At 41.7% G+C, this 23,848-nt stretch overlaps 1 protein-coding gene across 4 annotated transcripts in view; it reads left to right on the top strand.

Moving 5' to 3' along the window:
* LOC115470596 (serine/threonine-protein phosphatase 2A regulatory subunit B'' subunit beta-like) overlaps positions 1–23,848 on the top strand; it is a 221,493-nt gene that overhangs the window by 82,615 nt on the left and 115,030 nt on the right. For all 4 annotated transcript variants that reach the window (XM_030203885.1, XM_030203886.1, XM_030203884.1 and 1 more), the window contains 2 exons: positions 6,652–6,837; positions 16,763–16,866. In XM_030203885.1, the coding sequence (XP_030059745.1) occupies positions 6,652–6,837; positions 16,763–16,866 (290 nt within the window). The remainder of the gene's footprint in view (positions 1–6,651; positions 6,838–16,762; positions 16,867–23,848) is intronic.

Here is a 23,848-nt window from a genome sequence, read left to right as displayed (position 1 = left end):
TATAGGATCATAGTTGAGTAAGGGGATTGATGCCTAAGATACCGATCCCCTAAGATAACGTGCAATATATTGTTTAAGGAGAACAGAGGCTTGGCTTTAACAGCTTTATACTATGTAGCATCATACCTTAGATGAGTAGGTAAAGGCTTCTAAACAATGGGCTCACATAGAACAAGTGAGAGTGGAGCCTGGTCCACTTGGTATTGGTTCTAGCTTCAGGAAGAAGGGAGGAAACAAAAGATGAGGAATCCCTATATGACTTTTACTATGGGGTTGAGTGAGTGATATTGATGCATACTGATCCCTGATGAGGTGTGTTTTTTTTTAATTTACACGTATTAAATATTATCCAAGTTTTCTTCTGTGTGGGATTTATGGATTCTTCACTAAGTGAGAACAGTGGGGTCCATGTTTGGGGCAGCTACTATAGCAAGACAGAATTCTTAGTTTTGAAGAGCTTTGAAATTGGTTTCAATTACATTCACAGATTATTTCCATTCTCTGCAGGTGAAATACTGCCTTAGTAGAAAGACAGTCATGAGGGATCTATTACAGGAAAATTCTCTATTTGACTTGTTGGAATTATCTACAATATTCTAAATATCTCATCAAAGCATCAAATGCACCATTTGTCTGCCACTGGCCTTAATTCCTTCCCTAGATCTTTTCCCCAAAGCTTCAGCCTATGAAAGAAATTAAATACAATACTGTATCTATCTCTGCAACTATACAAGATAATGACTATAAGCTGCCCTATAAACAGTACTACATTCCAGAAAGACTACATCAATTATTTCCATTGGCTAGTGATATGGAGGGATTGTGGGAGAGTGGGTACGTTCCTTAATATCTGGAGTATCCTATTACCCAAGCATGCTGGGGTTGATCAGTGAAATTACCCATGTAAAATTCTTGGGGGGAAAAAAGCTGGAGGCTGTATTAGTTAATTTGATCAACAAGTTCCTAGCTATAAACAGCAGTTGGTGGTGATCCTGCTTGTTGGCAGCAGCATGGAAACAAATATGCCATTAGACTCTGCTATTTTAAATTGTCTTTGGTTGGTGTTTGCAATGACTAAGCAAACAGTGGTAAAGTGACAACTTTATTAATATCTAAAGGGGCTTTTAGTTCTGTCTCCTTAAATGCTTAAATCTTGTTGTTGTTTTTTTTGTTTAGTTGGGTTTTTCTTTTGTATCTGTACTTGTTAAAACCAGGGCTTGACACATTTTCTTTGGATTTAGGAACAAAGTAGAGGGAGTCCACATAACAAAAAGACTGACAAATTAAAAAAAAAAAAAAAACCCCACCTAGAATGGGTAAACACCAAACCTTTAATGAGGGACCCGACACAGGCCGTGTTTGGGCATAATACCTGCGTCAGGGGTCAGCCTTTATAATACCCTTAGGGTGAAGTACTGACAATAGCCTTAAATAAGGCAATCAGAACACGAGCTTTGGATTTAGGAGTCAGCAGCTGAGGCCTTCTCTCTCCACCCTTCCACGGTGTTAGCCTATTCCTTACCTCCAGTCTTCCTCCATATCCCACCATCTCCCTCCTCCCTTAAATCTGCCACCGCCAGTTCCTACCATCCAATCCAGCTAGTGTTCGTCATCCCTATCCCCACCCCAGCAAACCAGCCAGCCCCTATCACTTGCACCAGCAAGGCAGCCAGCCTCACACCCCTTCCCCAGATGGTAGGAGTCTGATCAGCAGAGAAGACTCTTGTTGCCACATCAAAGGCAGACAAAACACAAATGATATCATTTAACAGTGATTCATTTAAATCTAAAAGCAGCTGCAGGTTTTTTTTATTATTGAATTCAGTTGCCAGTTGTCTAAGATGTCTGATGCTGTTCCATCTAGTTAGAACAGCCTGTTTAAGGCTAGTTTCAATCTTTGAGAATGACACGGGGACAAAGTTTGTTCCCATCCCTATGGGCTCTGTCCCTTTCCCTGTCCCCATCTCCGTGTCATTTTCTACACAGCACTTATTTGCAAGGGAACATAAACATGGGCAGAGAATAGGTGGTTCTCCCACTTATGCACATAACTTACAGAATAGTGTGAGTTATGCAGGTATCATGCTTACTCCAGCTCTGTGGCTGGTGTAAGTGCTCGTGCCTAAATGTACAGAATACAGTTACACTAATATTCTGTAGAGGCAAGTAGGTGCCTACTTTTAGAAGAGGCTCTTGCTGAACGCCATCCAACTGCTTACTTGTAGGCTTCCTGTATTGAATTGCCCCCATAATGGACATGCCTGAGCCATGAAAGGCATCTGAAGCAGTCTGGAAACCAATATATACTCCTTTTTATTCTAGTCAGAAGATGTTTCTTTTGGTTGCTAACTGGGTTGCTTTATATATGGTTTAGAGCAGGGATAGACTTGGACCCAGAGTACACAGCCAGCATTCTAATCTGACAGACCTGTGACAGGAGCCTTCTCTACATAAATTCAATGTTTCAGCATGCAGTTGGTCCAGAATCTTAGGGAGACATTGGAAAATCGCTGAATATAACTATATTTGTAGTTTTGTGCTGTGATGACTGCTTGGGTAGAATTAATGCCACTGCCTAGGCATCATTATTCCCTATTTAAATAAAGTAGACTGGCTTTGCTATCTGAATTTCAAGGATACATTTATCCATATAGAGAGAGATACTGGCCACAACAGTGCTTTTTGGTCTTACATAGACTGTTGCAGTATTTGTGTGTAAATTGGGGATTTATTTATTCCCCCTACTTGGACAATGAATGCCTAAGAGCACATCTTAAATATTGGTTTATGAATCTCTGGGTACTTGGTTTGGTTTGCTGGGGTTCACTACAAATCATTCTAGATCCAGTATGTCTGTCATGCTAATTAGAATTCTCTGCTAGATGCAACCTGGTGAAAGCCTGTCTTCTCACCAACAGGATCATTTTTGGTAGAGAGTTTTCCAGTCAGCTGGTTTGACTTAAGAGGTTATACTTTAAAATGGGTTGTACTTATTTATTTATTAGGGTGTTATAGGATTAATGTTAAGCAAGAATTATGTTAGACCAGAGTCTCAAATTCTTTGTATTTGTGTTATTTTATGAATGTTGTTATATTGTAAACCACCTAGAATATGAGAGTGCAGTCTAGAAACTATGATAAATAAATTCCTTTTCATAAACTTTTTCTATTGACAGATGCCTCCTACATTTGCCAGAGGGCTTCACATTCAACACCTTTGGTTAATTCTACAAAATCATCCCATATATTTCCTAGTGTTTTAGGCTCTGGTGAATGCTCTATAGGTTTTCAGAGACCATCCCCCTAATTCTGTAAATCAGGAACTAATATTCTACTTAAGCAGGAAGGAGCACATTCACGCCTTCCATGTGGTGAGATTTGATATAGTCATAGGCTGTTTCTCATGGGATGATCTTAAGAGCCACATGCTTAGAGGAAGAGATGACATCTAGGCAGATGAGCTCCATCAGTTCTTGATCCTATTCAGTGTCCTGGGATCAGGCTGTCAAATGTGATTTTTCTCAAGTTGGGTCAGCAGTAGTTCTGGGTTGCCTCACGGCAACCCTTTAGTAAAGTGCCACTTTATTAGGGTTAGTCTTTTTATCCTCTGGTGGTTCTGAAGACTTCCTATATAATAATTCTCACCTCCAACAGGATGTGCTTGGGACCGTGCCTGCCGGAAGTGGTCTGCTAGGCAGGCACGCACTGACCTCAGTGACATCAGTGACAGACAATTTGGCAAAGCAAAACAATCTGAGTGCTGGCCATTAGGACACAGGGTTGATAGGAGAGTTTTAAAAGACTGAAGGAACCGAAAGTGTTAAATGGGGGGAGGGGGAGAGTTCTGAAAGACATGAACATTTGGGAAAGGAAAACAATCTGAATGCTGGCCATTAGGACACCAGGTAGATAGGAGAGTTTTAAAAGACTGAAGGAAACGAAAGTGTTAAACTGGAGAAGGGGGGGAGTTGTGAATGACTGAAAGACATGCAAATTTGGGACAGGAGAACAATCTCAATGCTGGCCATTAGCACACAGGGTACATAGGAGAGTTTTAAAAGACTGAAGGAACCAAAAGTGTTCGGGGGGGGGGGGGGGGGGGGGGGGTCAAATTCTGAATGAATGAAAGAAATGAAAATTTACGAGAGGAACACAATCTGAATGCCTGGCATTTGTACACAGGGTAGATAGGACACTTTTTTTAAAAAATGAAGGACGTGAAAGTATTACATCTTGGAGGGGGGGTGAGGAGGAAAGCGGTGGGGTATCCGGATTTTTGAAAGCCTTAAGGAACCCAAAGTGTGGGAAAGAGGAGGAAAAGGAGGGGAGGGAACGGGGTGAGGGGCATTAGGAACAGGGGAGGGTGGCCCTGTCACACACTCTCATTCTCACACACACACTGTCACACAGGGGTTATATATTATAAAGGAACCTGGCTGTTCTGGACCTACACCAGAACTTTTCTTCTGTTAGAGAGAACTCTGTCACACACTCGCACATTCACTCTGGCTCTCTCTCTCAAACATACACACTCCCAGGAAAACCATGCTAGCGCCCGTTTCATTCGTTCCAGAAACGGGCCTTTTTTACTAGTTTTATAATAAAACTTAAGAAGACTAAGGAACTATGGTCCTATTAGTTGCTTCTTGGCCAAGACAATTGAAAGCTGGCCATCAATAACTGAATCAGGGTTGGCAGTCTCCTGGCCCTGATCATACAGAATCAGGGAACATTGATTTTTGACATGCTGTGTGGCCTCTCACAGGCTGGGTGAGGTGTGAAAAAAAATTAGTATCTTTGAGGTTGAAGAATGTGTTCACCATATCAGATTTTCCTTGTTCACAACTTAAAACTTTTAACAGTGTATTTCAGATTTCAGGGAATTTATGTCTAAGATTTTATAGACCTTAAATTATTTTTTGATAGATTTCAATGTTCTGTATTCTACTAGTCAGTGTAAAGATGAGGGTAATGAGGTTAGCATTTGCTATTGAGACTTGGGCAACTAGTAATAAATTCTTTCAATGGGTTAATTACTTTAACTGGGGTTCTTTAGAAGATGTAAATAAGCAAATTATAATCTTTCTTTTTCTCAAACATTGTGTAGAACTGAGATCACTACCTGCCTCGATGCCTCTAGCATAAAGTAAATAATTGTTAAATGAGGATAATTAATATAACTCTCTTCCTGTTGACAAATCAATTAGTATCCAATGAAGAGACTGAATAATTATATAGATATATTATAAGACATATACTCAATCATACAGTTTTGAAATGCTTAACTATAAAATATAATATAGGTGCTCAGTTATCAACAGTGGTTTCAGCTGGTATAGCTGTATAGTGCTATTAAAGCTGTTGACCCCTCATTCAATCATTGCACCAGTAGTGGTTCTTAGAATATTATATGCTTAAATAACTGCCACTTATCTGATTGAGTGGCTGGATAACACTTGTGCTATAATGTAGAGCCTCCAAAGAGACTACTATGAATCTCTAGTGCTTCAATAATCAAAGAATCTTCCGTTTAAAAAAAATGCCACACCAAATATATGTGCTCAAAAAAGCTCCACTAAATCAAATAAGCCCCACTAAATTAAAAAATGTTGAAGCTGCAGCAACTACGTAGTGTCATAAACTTCATTACTTGAAGAGTCCAAAAATTGACTATCCTGCCAAAGTTGAAAATGTTCTTCAATCAAAAAGAAACAAATGGATATCTTCAAGAGCACCTATATTATATTTTATAGTTAAGCATTTGAAAAACTGTATGATTGAGTACTTGTCTTATAATATATCTATGTAATTATTCAGTCTCTTCATTGGATACTACTTGATCCAGCATGAAGTAGCCATTTTAATTTTCATCCTAACTTTAATGATTTTATATATTTTTTTACCATTGCAGCAGATGATTAGCTTTTCCTTCTTTGATGGAGAGGGTCATTTTACAGTGCCTACCTTGTGTGGCAGAAATGGGCATAAAATACCTATTAAAGGGAACTTGTGTTCATGTCTGCCTTTTTATAAAATAATTCCACTGGGAAGTCCTGCACACAGTTAAACCTGCTGTAAGTCTTATGCAGATGTTCTATCTGTTTTTATGTACCGTGCATATTTTATAGCATTAAGGGGGTAATTTTATAAATGTATATACAGGTGTTCATGATTTGTATTCTAGCGTAACAGGTGAAGTGTGCACCTATAATTTAGGCATGAGAACTTAGACCAGCCATAGAGCTCATGTAAGTGCTTGTGCCTAAATGGTGGAGATGAGTATGTAACTTAAGTCCCACCTTTGATCTGCCCTGACTCTGCCTTTGTGTCTGCCTACCTGTAAAATACACCTTATGTAGGATAAGTGCATATTTATGGAACAGTGCTTAAGCAGAGTTTTGGCATTTATGTGCAGAAGTTCACACATAATGCATGCATAAGCCATTTTTAATATTTCCATGCATAACCGGTGCACAAATGGTAGTATCCACTTTGTAGAATGCATGTGTGCATGGGGTCGGAGTCCGATGAAGGCAGCTTTTATGGGAGTCATTTTATGTGGAGAAATTACTTATAAAATTACCCCCTATTTATCAGGATCAAATTGTGTGTTATAGTAACATGAATTGTTTAAATGTCTGCTTATTGTAGGTTCAGCAGAAGAAAGAAGAGCCATTGAAACCAGCACTTAGTCAGACTATTCCTAAGTTTTATTTTCCTCGAGGATGTCCAGCTGCTAATATGAATATAGATACCATTATTGAAAAAATAGAGAAGACCTTTTGTCAATTCCCAAATGAAAGGGTAACATTAGAAGACATGGGCAAAGTGGCAAAGGTGAGTTTTTTCTTTTAGTCTTCTCATAATGTGAATTGATTGCCTTAATATCTTAAATAAAATTAAACAAATTTAAAATTTGTTTTCTTTGGAGAGACTGTTTAGCCCAGTGTTTCTCGTCTGGGCCTGGAGTACCCCTTGCCAGTCAAATTTTCAGGATATCCATAATGAATATGCATGAAAGAGATTTGCATATAATAGCAGTGTATGCAACTCAAGTTCATTCATATTCATTGTAGATATCCTGAAAACCTGACTGACAAGGGGTACTCCAGGACTATCTAGATTGTAAGCTCTTTGAGCAGGGACTGTCTTTTGTGTATGGTGTACAGTGCTGCGTATGCCTTGTAGCGCAATAGAAAGATAAGTAGTAGTAGTAGACTTGGGAAACTGTGGTCTAGCCAACTAAATTAGATTAAGTTGAAGTGTTGCCAGCAACAGTGCAACACAAAGTTATAGCACTCTTTGCCCTATTAAATTGAAAAGTAGTTCATTTTATTTGCATCATTGAATTTTTCAAGTACTATATCTCTGCCTGCCATTCAATACTCATCTGGATCTATCAGGAAATTTGTGTGAGTTACTACTTAATTGAATTTCAGTTGTTTCAGTTATATCACTATATAGCAGGAAACAGAAACATTCATATAAATCCAAACTACCTTGAGACAAGAAATGTTAATTATTGTAGTTACTGCTTTCTAAACTTGCCATGTGCCTATTCCAGTTATAATGAATGTTTTTTTTTCTTTTTAGGATGTAACCGATTATGTATGTATGTATGTATTATACTATACTAGTAAAAAAGGCCCGTTTCTGACACAAATGAAACGGGCGCTAGCAAGGTTTTCCTCGGAGTGTGTATGTTTGGGAGAGTGTATGTGAGAGTGACTGTGTGAGAGTCAGAGTGTGAGTGTGTGTGTGTGAGAGAGAGAGTGAGTCTGGGTGTGAGTGTGTTTGTGAGAGAGTGTATGTGTGAGAATGAGAGTGTGTGCAAGTGTGTATGTGAGACACAGTGTGAGAGAGAGTGTGTGTGTGTGTGCGAGAGAGAGAGTGTGTGTGAGACACAGATTCTCTGTGAGAGTGAGTGTATGAGACCAAGCGAGTGTGTGAGTGACTGTGTGGCACATAGAGAGTGAATGTGATACAGTGTGAGACAGAGTGTGTGAGAGTGAGAGTCAGAAAGACATTGTATATGAGAGAGAGAGTGTGAGCCTTGCCCTCCCAATCCATGCCCATCTGTCCCCTGCCCCCTCCATTCATCCTTTTCCAGCAATTCCCCTCTCTCCCTGAGCCCTGCCCTCCCAATCCATGTCCATCCATGCTCCTCTGTCACCTGCCCCCTCCATTCATCCCTATCCAGCAATTCCCCTCTCTCTCTGAGCCCTGCCCTGCAATCCATATCCATCCATGCCCATCTGTCCCTTCCATTCATCCCTATCCAGCAATTCCCCTCTCTCCCTGAGCCTTACCCTCCCAATCCATGCCCATCCATGCTCCTGTCCCCTGCCCCCTCCATTCATCCCTATCCAGCAATTCCCCTCTCTCCGAGGCCTGCCCTTCAATCCATATCCATCCATGCCCATCTGTTCCCTCCATTCATCCCTCTCCAGCAATTCCCCTCTCTCCCTGAGCCCTGCCCTCCCAATCCATGCCCATCCATGCTCCTCTGTCACCTGTCCCCTCCATTCATCCCTATCCAGCAATTCCCCTCTCCCTGCCCTCCCAATCCATGCTCATCCATGCTCCTCTGTCCTCTGCCCCCTCCATTCATCCCTTTCCAGCAATTCCCCTCTCTCCCTGAGCCCTGCCCTCCCAATCCATGCCCATCCATGCTCCTCTGTCCCCTGCCCCCTCCATTCATCCCTTTCCAGCAATTCCCCTCTCTCCCTTCCATGACCCCCCCTCGCATCCATGCTCCTCTCTCTCCCATGTCCCAGCCTGGCCCGCCCTCTCCTCCCCCCCCTTCGCATCCATGCCCCCCCCCCTTCGCATCCATGCTGTCGTTTCTCCTCTGCCCTCCCGCTCCCAGTGTTCAACTGCCCACCCTCTTCTCTCCCTCCAACATCCTTTTTTTTTTTTTTTTCTTTTTAAATTTACCTCCGTGGCGGCTGTTCCGGCAGCGCAGCGTCAGGGAAGGAGGCGGCGCTCCCGACGTCTAGCCTTCCCTTCGCTGTGTTCCGCCTTCTTCTGACGTCATCCTTGACGTCAGAAGAAGGCGGAACACAGCGAAGGGAAGGCTAGAGACGTCGGGAGCGCCGCCTCCTTCCCTGACGCTGCGCTTTGTTTGTTTTTTTGTTCCGCCCTCGATGTCATGACGTTTGCCCTCGACGTCATGACGTTTGACGCGAGGGCGGGGCAGAGACGGCTGGCAGCCTGGCTGGCTTCACACCACGAATCCACGAACCCTTCAGGGAGTGTTTGAGTGACTTCAGAACGTTGTCTTCAGAACGTTCACGGTGCGTTTTATTATATTAGATATCCAAGTATAGCATTTCAGCTTGAGAAAAGTGCCTTAGCATAGTTGTAGTGGTATATATGACTTTGTGTATAAGCATATGAATAACGGAGTCTCTTGTTGATGTTTTCAGCTACTTACAAGGAACACAGTCTTTAATTCACAAGTGAAACCACAGATGATGCAAGTGAAAAATATTGCAGTTGGAGTTAGCCTTTCTTTTCTTGTTCTTTTCCTTCTCTGCTTGTGTTCAGTTGTCTTCCAGGCTTTCAGCAGCCAAGTGACAAAGTTGCCTTCATCTCTCCAAGCACAGCAAACAGGAAAACCTCTACAGTCAACCACAACCACAAAACAGTAAAGGCTGGCCAAAGGACAATCCAACACAGGAGATAATGCTTGAAAGACGCTTTATTTGCTGCTTGGACAGAGGGACCTGACACAGGCCATGTTTCGGCGTACTGAAAACACCTGCCTCAGTGATCACAATGGTATATTAAAAAACACATATATATGTGCCTTACATCAACACATAGGTATATAAAAGTACATGCGTCATATAATAATAAAATAAAAATAAAAATAAACTGAAAATCAGACATGTTGAATGTGAAATCCATGAACAGACCTAAAGATGATAATAACAGGTGGATATACTCAATAAAAAACAAAAAAAATCTAACAACAACAAATATCATGGACTGAACTATCAATGGACCGTCGACCTTATATTTGTTATGATTCTGCCGGTTTGGCTGAGGGGGAGGGGGGACGTCTCTTCTGATTGGCTGCCAGGGGTTGTGCTGACGTCAGGGGATAGTACTTTAGCCTGCAGCTGAAGAGTTTCTCTGCTTTTGCGTTACTTATCTGGTGGTAACAGGAAAGCCTGATAGGTTTCTCTCAGAACGTGCTCTAGGTTCTGACAGGGATCTGTGTTGATTTAGAGTATTCTTTTCCTTCCCTCTGGGTTAGCTGCTGCTGTGTGTGTGTGTGTGTGTGTGCGTAGCTCTGTAATCAGGGTCAGCTGCTCGTTTGTTTAGTGGGGGCTGGGCATTGCTCAGCCTCCGGGGCTCTGGGCTGAGTGAGAGCTTCTCCTTTGTTTGTTTGTTTTAAGGATTTCTCCTCCCAGTGTCCTGGCCTGCTGGCTCAGTGAGTTTAACCCTTTGTGTACTGTGTGTATTGTATTCCTGCCTCTGCCAGTGTGTTTGTTTGGATGGGCCCCACTCCCTCTCGGGAGGGGAAGCTTTCTCTCTGATTGTTTGTTGATTTATGGCACTCTCTCTCTGCTGGCTCTACAAGCTTAACCCTTTATGTTCTGTGTGCCTCTGTCTACAGTGGGTTTGAGGCAAAGGCTTTCTGCCTTCCTTTGTGTTTGGTTCCTCTGGCTTCTGCCTGGGGCTCCTACCCTGGTGGGGAGGGGGTTGCTGTGTTAGTTCCCCTGTCCTGCGCTAGTCCCCTGCGTGGGCGTGGCCCGCTCTGGTCCTTTGTTTCCCCCTCTGCCCTATTGCTGGTGTTCAGTGCGTGTCTGGCATCTTGGGGCCCTCTGGGTTCTTTCACCCCTCCCTGTGTGTGATTGGGTTCCAGTTCAGCCGTGAGGCTCGCACGAGTGGCTCTGTCTGCGTGGGTTCCGGTTCGGCCGCGAGGCCCGCCTGTATGCCTATTTCCCTTCTTCCTGAGGGACTGGGGGGAGGGGTAGCTTAGGGGGTATTGTGTAGCTGAGGTGTGCGGTGGTGGGTCGGTCTCCCCTTGGCCTGGGTCGGCGCCCTGCTGGCCTTGGCCAGGGCCCAAGGGCTCACGACCAACCCAACGGATTACAATATTAATAGATGTGCAAATGGCATCTATGATAAAGAAAACAATCATTTGTTAATCATTACCTTAATAAAATCTGACACTTAGATCATAGGACAGATCGCATAACTAGTCAAGATCTACCCATGTGATTATACACCCAAGCAATGAAAGACAATGTGCATGAAAACCAATTAAAAATAACAAAATTATGGAAAACTAAGGAAGAGGTGCTACTAAAGTAAAGAGAAAACCAGGTACCATATGTGAAGACCGGTAAAGAGAAAAATAGTTGAAAGTCAAATAAAAAAGATAACTGGAATGAATAGACAAAGAAAAAAATGTGTGATAAAGCCTATGGGCTGCTTTGTTTGTTCAGTATTGGTTGTTGGTAAGTGCTTTTAAGTTCTTTTCTGCTATATAGTTCTATGTATGCCTTTATAATTGGCGCTTTATCACACATTTTTTTCTTTGTAACATCTATTCATTCCAGTTATCTTTTTTATTTGTCTTTCAGTTATTTTTCTCTTTACCGGTCTTCACATGTGGTACCCAGTATCCTTTTTACTCTTTTCTTTAGTAGCACCCCTTTCTTAGTTTTTCATTATTTTTTTATTTTTACTTGGTTTTCATTTTCATGCACATTGTCTTTCATTTTTGCTCGGGGTGCATAATCAGATGGGTAGATCTTGACTAGTTATGCGGTCTGTCCTATGGCCTAAGGTTTTATTAAGGTAATGATTAACGTGTGATTGTTTTCTTTATCATAGATGCCATTTGCACATCTGTTAATATAAGGTCGATGGTCCATTGATAGTTCAGTCCATGATATTTGTTGTTGTTATATATATTTTTTATTTTTTTATTGACTATATCCACCTGTTATCAGCTCTAGGTTTGTTAATGGATTTCACATTCAACATGTCTGATTTTTATTTTATTTATTTTTCATTTTATTCATGTTTTATTATTTTTCTATGATTGTTATATGAAGTATGTACTTTTATATAGCAATGTGTTGATGTAAGGCACATATATATGTGTTTTTTTTACAACACCATTGTGACCCTTGAGACAGGCGTTTTCAGTACGCTGAAACATGGACCGGGTGGGGTCCCTCTGTCCAAGCAGCAAATAAAGCGTCTTTCAAGCATTGTCTTCTGTGTTGGATTGTCCTTTGCCCAGCCTCTCCTGGCTGAAGGACATGTCATTCCAGCTGTTGAAGTCTGCCTTGCAGGTTTTAAGGTTGACCCTTTCCCATCTTCATCAGTGAAAAAGTTTGAGCATCCCTTGATGGTCTTTTATATATACATACCATGATTGCAAGTAGTATAACCACTGCTAATTATTGGAAATTGGCACAAATTAATCCCTTGTGTTAAAGGTTTGACCTTGGATAAAAATATTTCTACCAACTGTTGACCAATTTCTACCTTACCTTTTCTTGTAAAACTTTTGGAAAACGTGGTCTTTCAGAAGAATTCTTAGAAAAGACACATGCTTTACACCTAAATCAAACCAGGTTTTAGGAAATATCATAGTACTGAAATGGCTCCAATTGGTATGTTAACTTTTATTTAGTCTTTTTTGGAACAAGATAAAATTGTTCTGCTCATTTCTTTAGGTCCTCTTTCGACCCAATAGACCGTGATTTTTTAATACACAGATTGGCTGATGTTGGCTTGACTGGTTCCATTCTACCTAGACAGGCATATGTTTGCTGTGCATTGGTGAGACTCATCTATGTCACTCCTTCTTTATTGTGGAGTACTGAAGGGTTCCATACTGGCCCCTATGCTTTTCAAAACTTGTTTTTGACTCCTCTGCCCTTGCTGACTCAGTCTGGGACTGACTCCTTTTATCTATGCAGATGATACTTAGAATATCTCCTTATTAAATAACAAACTCACCAGACTCACGGACTGGCTAGTCCATAGTAGACTTAAGCCAAATCCCAACAAATGAAAATGTTTGTTGTTGTCCAGTTCAGGTGATCTTTTACTACCTCCAGTGCTGTTCATTCTGAAGCAATAGCAGATACCACAAAAATCTTAGGAGTAATTTTTTTGAATTCCAAACTTAGTTTTAAGGTACATATATCCTGTGTGACCAGAAGATCCTTTTTTTTTTTTTCAATCCATATGATTTGCTCATTACATCCTCTAATTACCAAAACATTTGCAGCTGTATTTATACATTCTTTGGTAATAAGTAAATTAGACTACAGGAACACTGTCCTATGTGGTATCCATGCCCTTGACCTTAGACCTTAACATATTATCCAAAATACTGCTGTTAATCGTCTTACCATGTTGCACAAATGTGATCACATAATGCCTTAACTCAAATGAACACTGGTTGCCTGTTTCTGCTTGGATCTAGTTTAAAATTGCTTTACTGACCTTTAAAGTAATTCAAACGGGTTATCCTCTTTATTCATATATTCAACCACGCACACTTAGATCATTAAATAAGAATCTACTTGTATCTTTCAGGCATGTATGTTTTGAATCTACCGGGACTACCATCTTTTCAATGACAGTACCTAACTTTTGGAATAGTGTGCTTCATCAGTTATGTCAAGAAGGGTCTTAACGCATTGTTCTTTCAATCAGCATTTGATTAAATTTGACTGCAGATAGTTCCCAGGGCTGGGATATCATTGGTTTAAGAACATAACGTAACAATAGCCATACTGGGTCAGACCAGTGGTCCATCTAGCTCAGTATCCTGTTTCCAACAGTGACCAAGCCAGCTCACAATTACCTTGCAGAAACCGAAATTGGAGCAATTTTCCATGCTACCTGTTCCAGGGCAAGCAGTAACTTCCCCATGTTTGTCTCAATAGCAGACTATGGACTTTTCCTCCAAGAACTTGTCCAAACCTTTTTTAAACCCAGATACGCTAACTGCTGTTACTACATCCTCTGGCAAAGAGTTTCAGAGCTTAACTATTTGTTGAGTGAAAAAATATTTCCTCCTATTTGTTTTAAAAGTATTTCCATGTAAATTCCTTGAGTGTCCCCTAGTCTTTGTACTTTTGGAATGAGTAAAAAATTGATTCACTTGTACTTGTTCTACACCACTCATGATTTTGTAGACCTCAATCATATCTCCCCTCATCCGTCGCTTTTCCAATCTGAGGAGCCCTAATCTCTTTAGCCTTTCCTACTATAAGAGGAGTTCCATTCCTTTATCATTTGGTCGCTTTTCTTTGAACCTTTTATAATTCTGCTATATCCTTTTTGATATACGGCAACCAGAATTGAATGCAATGGCAAACACTGGTTTTATGGATTTTATGATTTCATACTTTAATTTTATTTTCTTTCTTTTTTCTTCTTTTTGTATTATATTACTTTTTTTAGGTTTTATTTTTGTTAGTTTTTAGCCTGCTTAGATATAAATGATGGGCGGTATATCAAATTTTTAACAAACTGTAAACTGTTGCTCTTAAGAGCTTTTCTTTTCTTGAATCTGAGGCATGATCTTTCCTGTGATCTGTACCCATTTTTCAGTTGGCCATAGAGCACAAATTTGGAATTCTGGTTCCTCCATTTTTATTATATAGTCTAGTCAAAGCTGGACTTTAACCACCGTTTCCTCCAAATTAGAAATCTGGCAGCTTTTGAGCAGGTCTCTGGTGATCCTGTTTTGCAAGCTTATATTACAGAGGGAGCTTGGGGAACATTGGTGGAATTGCTGTGGTATCTGCACATGTTTTCCAAGATTCACAACTGTACAGCACTGTGGACAGTACTACTGCCTGGTATATTCTGATTTTCGTGGGAAGTCTCTCCCCTTTCATATTCCATACTCTGCCAAAGAAAGAACTTCTATGGCAGTGTGTTGTATAATCTCACAGCTGCTGCTGGGAGAGTTAGAAGGAATGCTTTAAAGATAACAGAACTTATCAGTTGCCTTCAGTTGAACACCCCTGATGAAAACTGTATGATAAACATAGAGCTTCAATAAAGTTGACTGGTACATCTTTTACAGACTGATAGTAAGCCCAGTGTATCTAGTTTAGGATTTCTTAAACCTGGCCTGGGAGATCCCAGAATGAACTGGGTTTTCATGGTAATTGGAAAGAATATGCATGAGGTAAACTTTGTTACAGCATTCTAAAGATGCATCAAAGTTGTGTAAAAATTTACTTCATCCATATTTGTTGCAGCTATCATGAAAATACAGTTGGTCATGAGGTCCCCAGGACAGATTTGAGAAACAGTGGTCTGGTCTTTGATAATCAGGATGTCTTTTGGTGAGCAGGATACTAATGTACATCCCTGACAGTTGATTCCATCGTCTTGGAGCAAGCCTGTAGAGGTCTCTGGTTGAAAACCAACCTGGTCATGACTGACTGAAAATTTCCCGATCTGTATCTGTGAAGGTATCCGGGGATACCATGGCAAAGACAATAGAAAAGAGCATTAATGCAGCCTTGTTTTGTACCAGGCAGCCAAGTTTCTGGAAGATTTTCACAGGTCATTGTAGTTGATCATACCAAAGCCTTTGATAGGTCAGTAAAGATCAAGCAGGATAGCACTTATCACATATGGGTAACATCATCCGATGGAGCCTAGCACAGATGCTACCCAGCGTTTTAATATTTTCCAAAGCCTTTGACAGCACCGTACTGCAGATGCATGGGTGCCTTCATGCTTGATGTGAGCGTGTGGGACCAGCAGTCTTTGTTTTTCCATGGAGCAAAACGGTCACTTTTTGGACAACTCTCCTCAGCGTTTTTGCTGACTTCCATTTTGATGTGCAGGACCTTCTTGTGACTATTTCTTTGTACCTTACCCTTTCTTAGTTTGTTAGTGCTTTTTCAGCCTGTTTTATTTTTTTTTTTTGCATGACTCAATCAGACCTCTTAGGCCTGAGCAGAGTTGGGCATCTTTTGGGATTAAAAAAAAAAAAATTAAGCAATTTGATTTTGCTTTGGTTATTTTTTGCCCCGATGTCCCTTAAAACACCCAGTGGTTTTATGAAGTGTTCTCGGTACTGCAAGGCCATCTCTTTGATCGATCCTCACAATTGGTGCTTGCTGTGCCTAGGACCTGAGCACCAGGCCTCTGTTCTTAAATGCCAAAGAGAACCCAGAAGAGTCATGCGGCCCTGCATGAGAAACGTTTTGGCTTCGCTAGATCCTTTATGTTATTCAATCCTTCCAGAGTGTCATCTATGTTGCAGATTTTGATATCATCTACAGTGAGGCAAGCCTTCTACAAGATTACATAAAGGTGGTGCCACTGTTGCGAATGCTGTAGACCTCCATCTAGTGCACTGCAACATTTGCAATGATGGGACTTCCAGTAAGCCCCCCTGGCTATAGCACAGGTTGTGTTCCGGAGCATAGGACACTAATATTATTTGTTAAGCCTTATATAGGTTATGGTTGTAGTAAAATACAGCTGGAGAGCAATCTCAACATAAGTGTTTTCCAAAACTGCATTCTCAACTCTTTGACAAAGTTTGAGAAACTGCTCCTTTTTGTTGTGTGAATTAATAGGAAAGGAATTAAACTGTTAAAATTCTTCTCTTCTTGATGGCTGCTACTATTGGTAATGTAAATACTGTAACTAATGAGTTTTGATGTTCTGGCTCTACAAGTGGTAGGGAATTGTGATTGCTTTACATTGTTCCATCTAACCTGTCTTTTATATTGTCTTCTAGGCCTGTGATTGTCCACTTTACTGGAAAGCGCCGTTATTTTATGCTGCTGGTGGAGAGAGAACAGGATATGTGTCGGTTCATAAGTTTGTTGCAATGTGGAGAAAGTAAGTAGAGATTTTTCAGTTCAATTGAAATGGGTAGATACTTAGCTCTTGAAGTGCAGAGCAAGCTATATTTTTAGGTTTTGCTTGTTTTTGGCCCAGAGCTCCATTCCATTTTCTTCCTATCCATAAGAACATAAGAATTGCCATACTGGGTCCAACCAAAGGTCCCCTAGTTAAGTAACCTGTTTTCAACAGTGGCCAATCCAGGTCACAAGTGCCTGGCAGAATCCCAAATGGCAACAAGATTCCATGCTACTGACCCCAGAGCAACACACAAAAATGGGATACCTAATTGCAAAGATAAAAATGTATAGCACAAAAAGCAATTATAGTATACAAAAATAATAATAAATGTTTAATCACACAGCTAATATATTACATACAAAACACATAAAAGTATAAAAACCATAATATGGTGGGTTGCCTAACAATATGTAGACAATAATACAATCACTGTCCACTGACAGTCTGTTATAATTGAAAATAGCAAACATTAAATGTCCAATATGTTTCAGCATTATGCCTGCTTCAGGGGTTCCTAAAGAATTAGATGTAATAACATACTGTCTAGCAGCAAAAAGGAAGTAATCTTATAAATAAAAGAAAAAGTAATAATAACATGAATAAAAAGCATACTAATACAATACTAGAAAAATAATAAGGAAAACAAAAGAAATAATTGGTCTATATACTTTACCAACAGAATGAATCACATAGAATTTAAGAGTCAAATTTGGATGGCATCTGAAAAATCCAAAGCAATGAAATGAACAGAATAATAAAAAATAAAATGGAAATGGATACAAATTAAACTATTCTAAGCAATCAGTCAAAAAGCTCACGGGAACACCATTAGTCCACCTCTAAGATCATTTGTTCATACAAAATTACCCAGGTTCTCTGAGTGTATCCAAAAGTTGAATCTATAATTTCTTAGCATCAGCTCTGCCATTCTGCACAAATGGGTGTTATCCCTTCCTGCCAGCAGGTGGAGGTAAAGAAAATTGAGTTCTACCAGCGATATGACAGGCATAAGCTGTGGTGCTCTCTGAAGTACTCCAGTATTTTTCTCAACCTTCAGCAGGTAATAGATCAGTGCTGACAGTGCTCAATGATCTCTGGCCAAGCTCCCCACTCTGCTGACTGTGGCCGCACAGCATGGTCAAGCCTAACGGCCGTTCCCAGGGTTCCAGTCTCGAGATTGTACCTTGTTGAGCTCGGAGCCTGGCTGCACAGCCCCCTGTCCGTACTCCATTGTGCTACTGTGTGAGGCTTCAGCCCAGTCCTGCAGGGCCCCGCTGGAGAGGTGTGGGTCCCCATTCCCTCTACCCCCAGTAGCCTGTACACTTTGTTTAGGTGTGCTCTCCATGGTCTCCCCCTGTAGCTCCAAGGCTTCAAAAAAACTCCCAAAAAACAATTGGAATCAGCCTGGTTAGCTTTATTGCTTTATTCTGTATTGCTAGGGAATAAAGCTATTGGGGGGGGGGGGGGGGGGGGAAAGCTGTCTTTGTGCAGCTTGAGAAAAAACAAACAAACTGGGAAAAGCGCACCCAGAGAGAGCTGGGGAGCAGCGTGGGTCCTGAAGCCCCAGGTATCCTGAGCATGGCTGCACAAGTCTGCCACATGGCCGGGCTTGTCTGCTGGCAGATGAAGCAGTGTGTGCTGGAACCGGCAGCTCAGATCACCTTTCAGCTCTGCCTTCCTTTTTCAAGCCTGGGCTATTTCGAAGTTCAGAAATGGCCCCGGGGGGGGGGGGGGGGGGGGGGGTGCCGAAGCCGTCTTTTCCCTTTATCTCACCATTGGGACCTGCAGCCCTTTTCCCTCCTCCTTGTGTTGTTTGCTCCTGCTATAGCACAGGTTGTGTTTCAGAGCATAGGACACTAATATTATTTGTTAAGCTTTATAGATTGATTGTAGTAAAATACAGCTGGAGGCACAGGTCTGAGAGCAATCCAAACAGTCTTGTTGATCCTAGGAAACACTACACTGATGTGTCTAGTGATCAGTCTGGATCAGTAAGAGACCAATTGCCCAAACACACTGTATCAGTGGTTCCCAAACCTGTCCTGGAGGCTCTCTGCCAGTTAGGATATCCACAATGAATATTCATGAGAGATCTGCTTGCACTGCTTTCACTGCGTATTTTGCTTGTAGATCTACCTTCCACGAGAGGGTGGTGGATACTTGGAATGCCCTCCCGCGGGAGGTGATGGAGATGAAAACGGTAATGAAATTAAAAAATGCGTGGGATAAACACAAAGGAATCCTGTACAAAATGAATGGATCCACAGAAACTTAGCAGAGATTGGGTGGCAACATCAGTAATTGGGAAGCAAAGCTAGTGCTGGGCAGACTTCTGCAGTCTGTGCCCTGAAAATGGCAAGGACAAATCAAGGTCCGGTATACATATAAAGTAGCACATACAATGAGGTTATCATGTTGGGCAGACTGTACAGGTCTTTATTATTTTTTTTTTTTTTTGTTTCAATAATTTTTATTGTTAAACAACAGAATAAACATTACTTCCTTAATTCACAGTAGACATTTGACTATTTCTTCTTTGATATACAATTCTATACTTCTCTCACTTTACACCTTCTCTTTTGTCCATCAACTGTAAATCTGTAATTGAACATTGACAAACTTTAATTTTTCATTCCCCCCCCCCCACCCCTACCCCTCCCCCCCCACCCCCCATCAAACGCCTATTACTAACTCACTTGGGTCATTGCTCTAATATGTGTCCAGAGTTCATCTTGCCTGTTATAAATTCCCAACCGTTTATCAGTTAATTTCTCCATCTCCTCAATTAGAGAAAGTTTTAGAGTCCAGTCTTGCTCTGTTGGTGCCGCTTGCTGTTTCCACAACCGAGCAATGACACTCTTTGCAGCTGTCAAGCACATCCTCTTCAAACGTCTTTGCCATTTGACTCCTCGTCTGTTCCCCAGGCCCAGCAGGCACCATTGAGGCTCACACAAAAAGTTTTTGCCTGTATGGGCAGTTATCTTTGCCGTTATAGATTGCCAATACATTTGTAATTTCCCACAGGACCACCAGATATGCAAAAAAGTTCCCACATCTGTTAAACATCTCCAACAATACTGGGAGGCCCCTGGAAACATCATATGTAGTCTATATGGGGTAAAATACCATCTCGAGAGTACCTTGAAGGCGTTTTCTTTCAATAACACGCATGTTGATGCTTTATTGACCTCCGAGATAATGGCCTTCCATTCATGAACTGTCAATTCCTTTTCCAAATCTCTTTCCCATTTAGTCATATATAAAACATTTTTCAAAACTCCCTCCCCTTATAAATTTATATAACCGGGATATAACTCCCTTCATTGTCCCAGTGAGCCCCACATGTTTTCTAAGACTTCATAGTCCTCTGGATCGTTTCTCAACCATCCTTGTGTGTAATGTAATGTTGGACCTGTAGTAGAAGAATCTGTCCCTGTCCATAACCCCATAGTCTTCCTTAAGTTCTGTGAACAATCTCATTTTCCCATCTTCCAATAAATCTCGAAACCTCAATATGCCCCTCTCAGCCCACCTCTTTGCTACCGGATTTCCCAACCCCACTCTAAAAGTAGGTTCCCCTTGAATATACGCGTATGTAGATGTTTTTCTAGTTTTCCAGAAGCGTGTCCTAAGGGAACCCCATAGTGCCAACAAGTGCCCAACAAACGGATTGGCAGTAAGCCTGCCAATAGTAGGATAAGCAGAAGATGCCCATATTACTGACTGCAGGCTATGCTGCTGCACCATCTCCTGATCCATTTGTGCCACCACTGACCATTTCTCCTGACCCCACAGGGATATAAGTTTCATTTGTGCTGCCCAGTAATACCATTCGAGGTTTGGAACCCCTCTCCCACCCAACTCTGTCGAACGCCAGAGCAGCTTCCTGCTAAGCCTGGGGGCCTTGCCTCCCCAAACAAACTTCACTATAGCCTGTTGTAGGGTTCTCAGTTCCCTCCCAGGGATTGCTACCGGTAATGTTTGAAACAAGAACAAAAGTCTGGGCAATACATTCATCCTAATCGATGCTATCCTGCCCCACCATGACAACCACTTTCCCGTCCAACCCTCCATGTCTTTGCGTATTTGCCGGAATAACGGTATATAATTTAGCTGATATATCTGAGAAATCTGAGCTGGTATTTGGACTCCTAAATATTTAATTTTATCCCTCCTTAATTTAAAAGGAAAGTTTCGAGAGAGCTCCTCCATCCTAGGTTGTGCTATGGATACCCCAATCATGTCAGATTTATCATAGTTTATCTGAAAACCCGAGAGCCTACCAAACTCCTTCAGTTCTGCCATCAATATAGGAAGATGCAGCCCCGGGTTATTTACAAAAAATAAGACATCATCAGCAAATAATGCCAATTGTGTTCAGAGCCACCTATCATTATTCCTGGAATGTCAACCGATTCACGCACCCTCTGTGCTAAGGGCTCAATCGAGAGTGCGAACAGTAATGGTGACAGTGGACACCCCTGTCTGGTACCCCGTTCAATCTGGAAAACAGATGTATACCCCCCATTTACTTTGATTCTTGCCACTGGTTTCTCATATAGTCGTTGTATCCATCCTATCAAAACCTGGCCAAACCCTAGATGTTCTAGAACTTCCCATAAATAAGGCCAGTCCACCCTGTCAAACGCTTTATCTGCGTCCGTACTCAAAAGGGCCACTGGAATCCCCCTCTGTTGGGCTACCCACATAACATGTAAGGTGCGTCTAATATTATCCGCTACCTGCCGCCCATGACAACCCTGATTGATCAGTATGAATCAATGAAGGCAGGACCTTCCTAACCGATCAGCAACTACTTTAGATAAAATCTTAATATCTAGATTTATTAGTGATATGGGGCGATAGGAGGCACATACCGCCGGGTCTCTACCTGGTTTCAAAAGCACGGAGATCCCCGCTTCATGCATACTCCCCGGCAATGGTTGGCCAGCCAGGCATGCATTCCCAACCCTCAACAACATGGGCCCCACCTCCCCTACAAAAGTCTTATAAAACCTAGCAGAATACCCATCCAGGCCGGGCGCCTTCCCTCCTTGGAGACCCTTAATCACCCTTTGAATCTCTTCAAGACGAAATGGGGCCTCTAACTGATTGCGTTCCAAACTTGATAACCTTGGGAGATGCAGCTTTCCTAAACCCCTCCTGATTTCTTCCCCCCCTGCCCCCCTCTCACTGCTGTATAACTTCTGATAAAATTTTTCAAACTGATCCCTGATTTCTCCATCTCTATAGTACATCTTATCGCCCGCCCCTTTTATTTTTGTTATTGTGTGGCTCCTTTGTCTCTGCCTCAAAAGATGAGCCAACATCCGTCCAGATTTGTTTCCAAATTCATAAAACTTCTGTTGGAGTCTTGTATGTAAAACTCCACGTGTTCCACCTGCAATTTCTCTAATTCTGCTCTACACCTGTCTTAATTCTTTCAGGACTATCCCAGAGCCTCCCTCTTGGTGACACATTCTAATTTCGCTAATCGTGCCCGGAGGTCCAACTCCCTCTTCTCTCGTAGCCTCTTTTTCCGGGCTCCCCATTTGATGAAGTGACCCCTCACCACTGCCTTTAGGGCATCCCACAATGTGCCATCCAAAACCTCGCCAGTGTCATTCACCAACATATAATTCTGAATGACCTGGCGAATGTCATCCCGTACCCCACTATCCCCAAGAATCAATTCGTTTATCTCCAAAGAGTTGGCGCCTTTCCTCAGTCAAACCTTTGAGCTCAAGCTCCACGGGGGCATGGTCAGAGGTGGAAATGGACCCAACATGTGAATCAACCACCTGGTCCCACAACTGGCGGCTACACCATACCATATCGATTCTTGTGTAAGTATTCTGAGAATGAGAAAAGAAGGTATAGGACCGCTGGCCTGGGTGTCTCAGCCTCCATACATCCACTAAGTCTAAGTCAGAGACAAGTGATTTTAACTGTGTACAGTGTGCTGAGGACTTATCAATCAGCCCCTTTGAATGATCCATTAATGTCATGCTAGTGTTAAAGTCCCCACCCAGAACCATCCCCCCTTTCTGGAACTGGGAGAGCTCCTTATGAATCCGTGTAAAAAATTCTCCTTGTCCTGAGTTGGGGGCGTATATATTTACTATGGTCACCTCCTTGCCATACAGCTGACCCCTAATCGCCAGGCACCTTCCCAAAGTATCCCTATATGTTTCTTCTATGACCAGTGGGATGTGTCTACGGATGTAAATCACTAATCCTCCCACCTTGCCCCCTCTAGCATCACAGTGTGAGATACAGTCGCTGTACCCCCTATGTTTAAGTAGGTGTAAATCCCTCTTCTGAATGTGTGTTTCCTGCAATAATATAATATCCCACTTAAGTTTCTGCAATTCTCTATGTATCAAATTTCTCTTCTGTGGAGAGTACAGGTCTTTATTATTATTATTATTATTATTATTTGTTACATTTGTATTCCACATTTTCCCACCTATTTGCAGGCTCAATGTGGCTTACATAGTACCGTAGGCGTTCGCCAAGCCGGTAAAGAGCAAATACAAAGTGGTATTAAGGTAGAATAAGGTTCATGTGTTACAGACACATTTGGGAATCGTAGAGAGGAAGAGTTGCGTTAAGTCCATTACTAGCTTTAGTTAATTGTGTAGCAGGGTTCAGGCATTTAGGTTATGTCAGTAGGGTATGCCTTTTTGAATAGGTTGGTTTTTTGTTATTTCCTGAATTTTAGATGGCCGTATGTTGTTTTCACGGCTTTTGGTAGTGCGTTCCACATCTACTATGTTACTATGAATATTCATTGTGAATATCCTGAAAACCTGACTGGCTGGGGAGCCTCCAGGATAGGTTTGGGAACCACTGCTCCATATCATAGACAATGTAGATAGATCTAAAAATCTAAACATAGGAGCCATCTTTTCAAAATGAATGGTGGTGCTCAACTTGGCACACATTACCATGTCTA

Source organism: Microcaecilia unicolor, chromosome 5, assembly GCF_901765095.1.
Source record: "Microcaecilia unicolor chromosome 5, aMicUni1.1, whole genome shotgun sequence".
Classification (NCBI taxonomy): Eukaryota; Metazoa; Chordata; class Amphibia; order Gymnophiona; family Siphonopidae; genus Microcaecilia; species Microcaecilia unicolor.
This window is presented reverse-complemented; position numbering and strand designations above follow the sequence as displayed.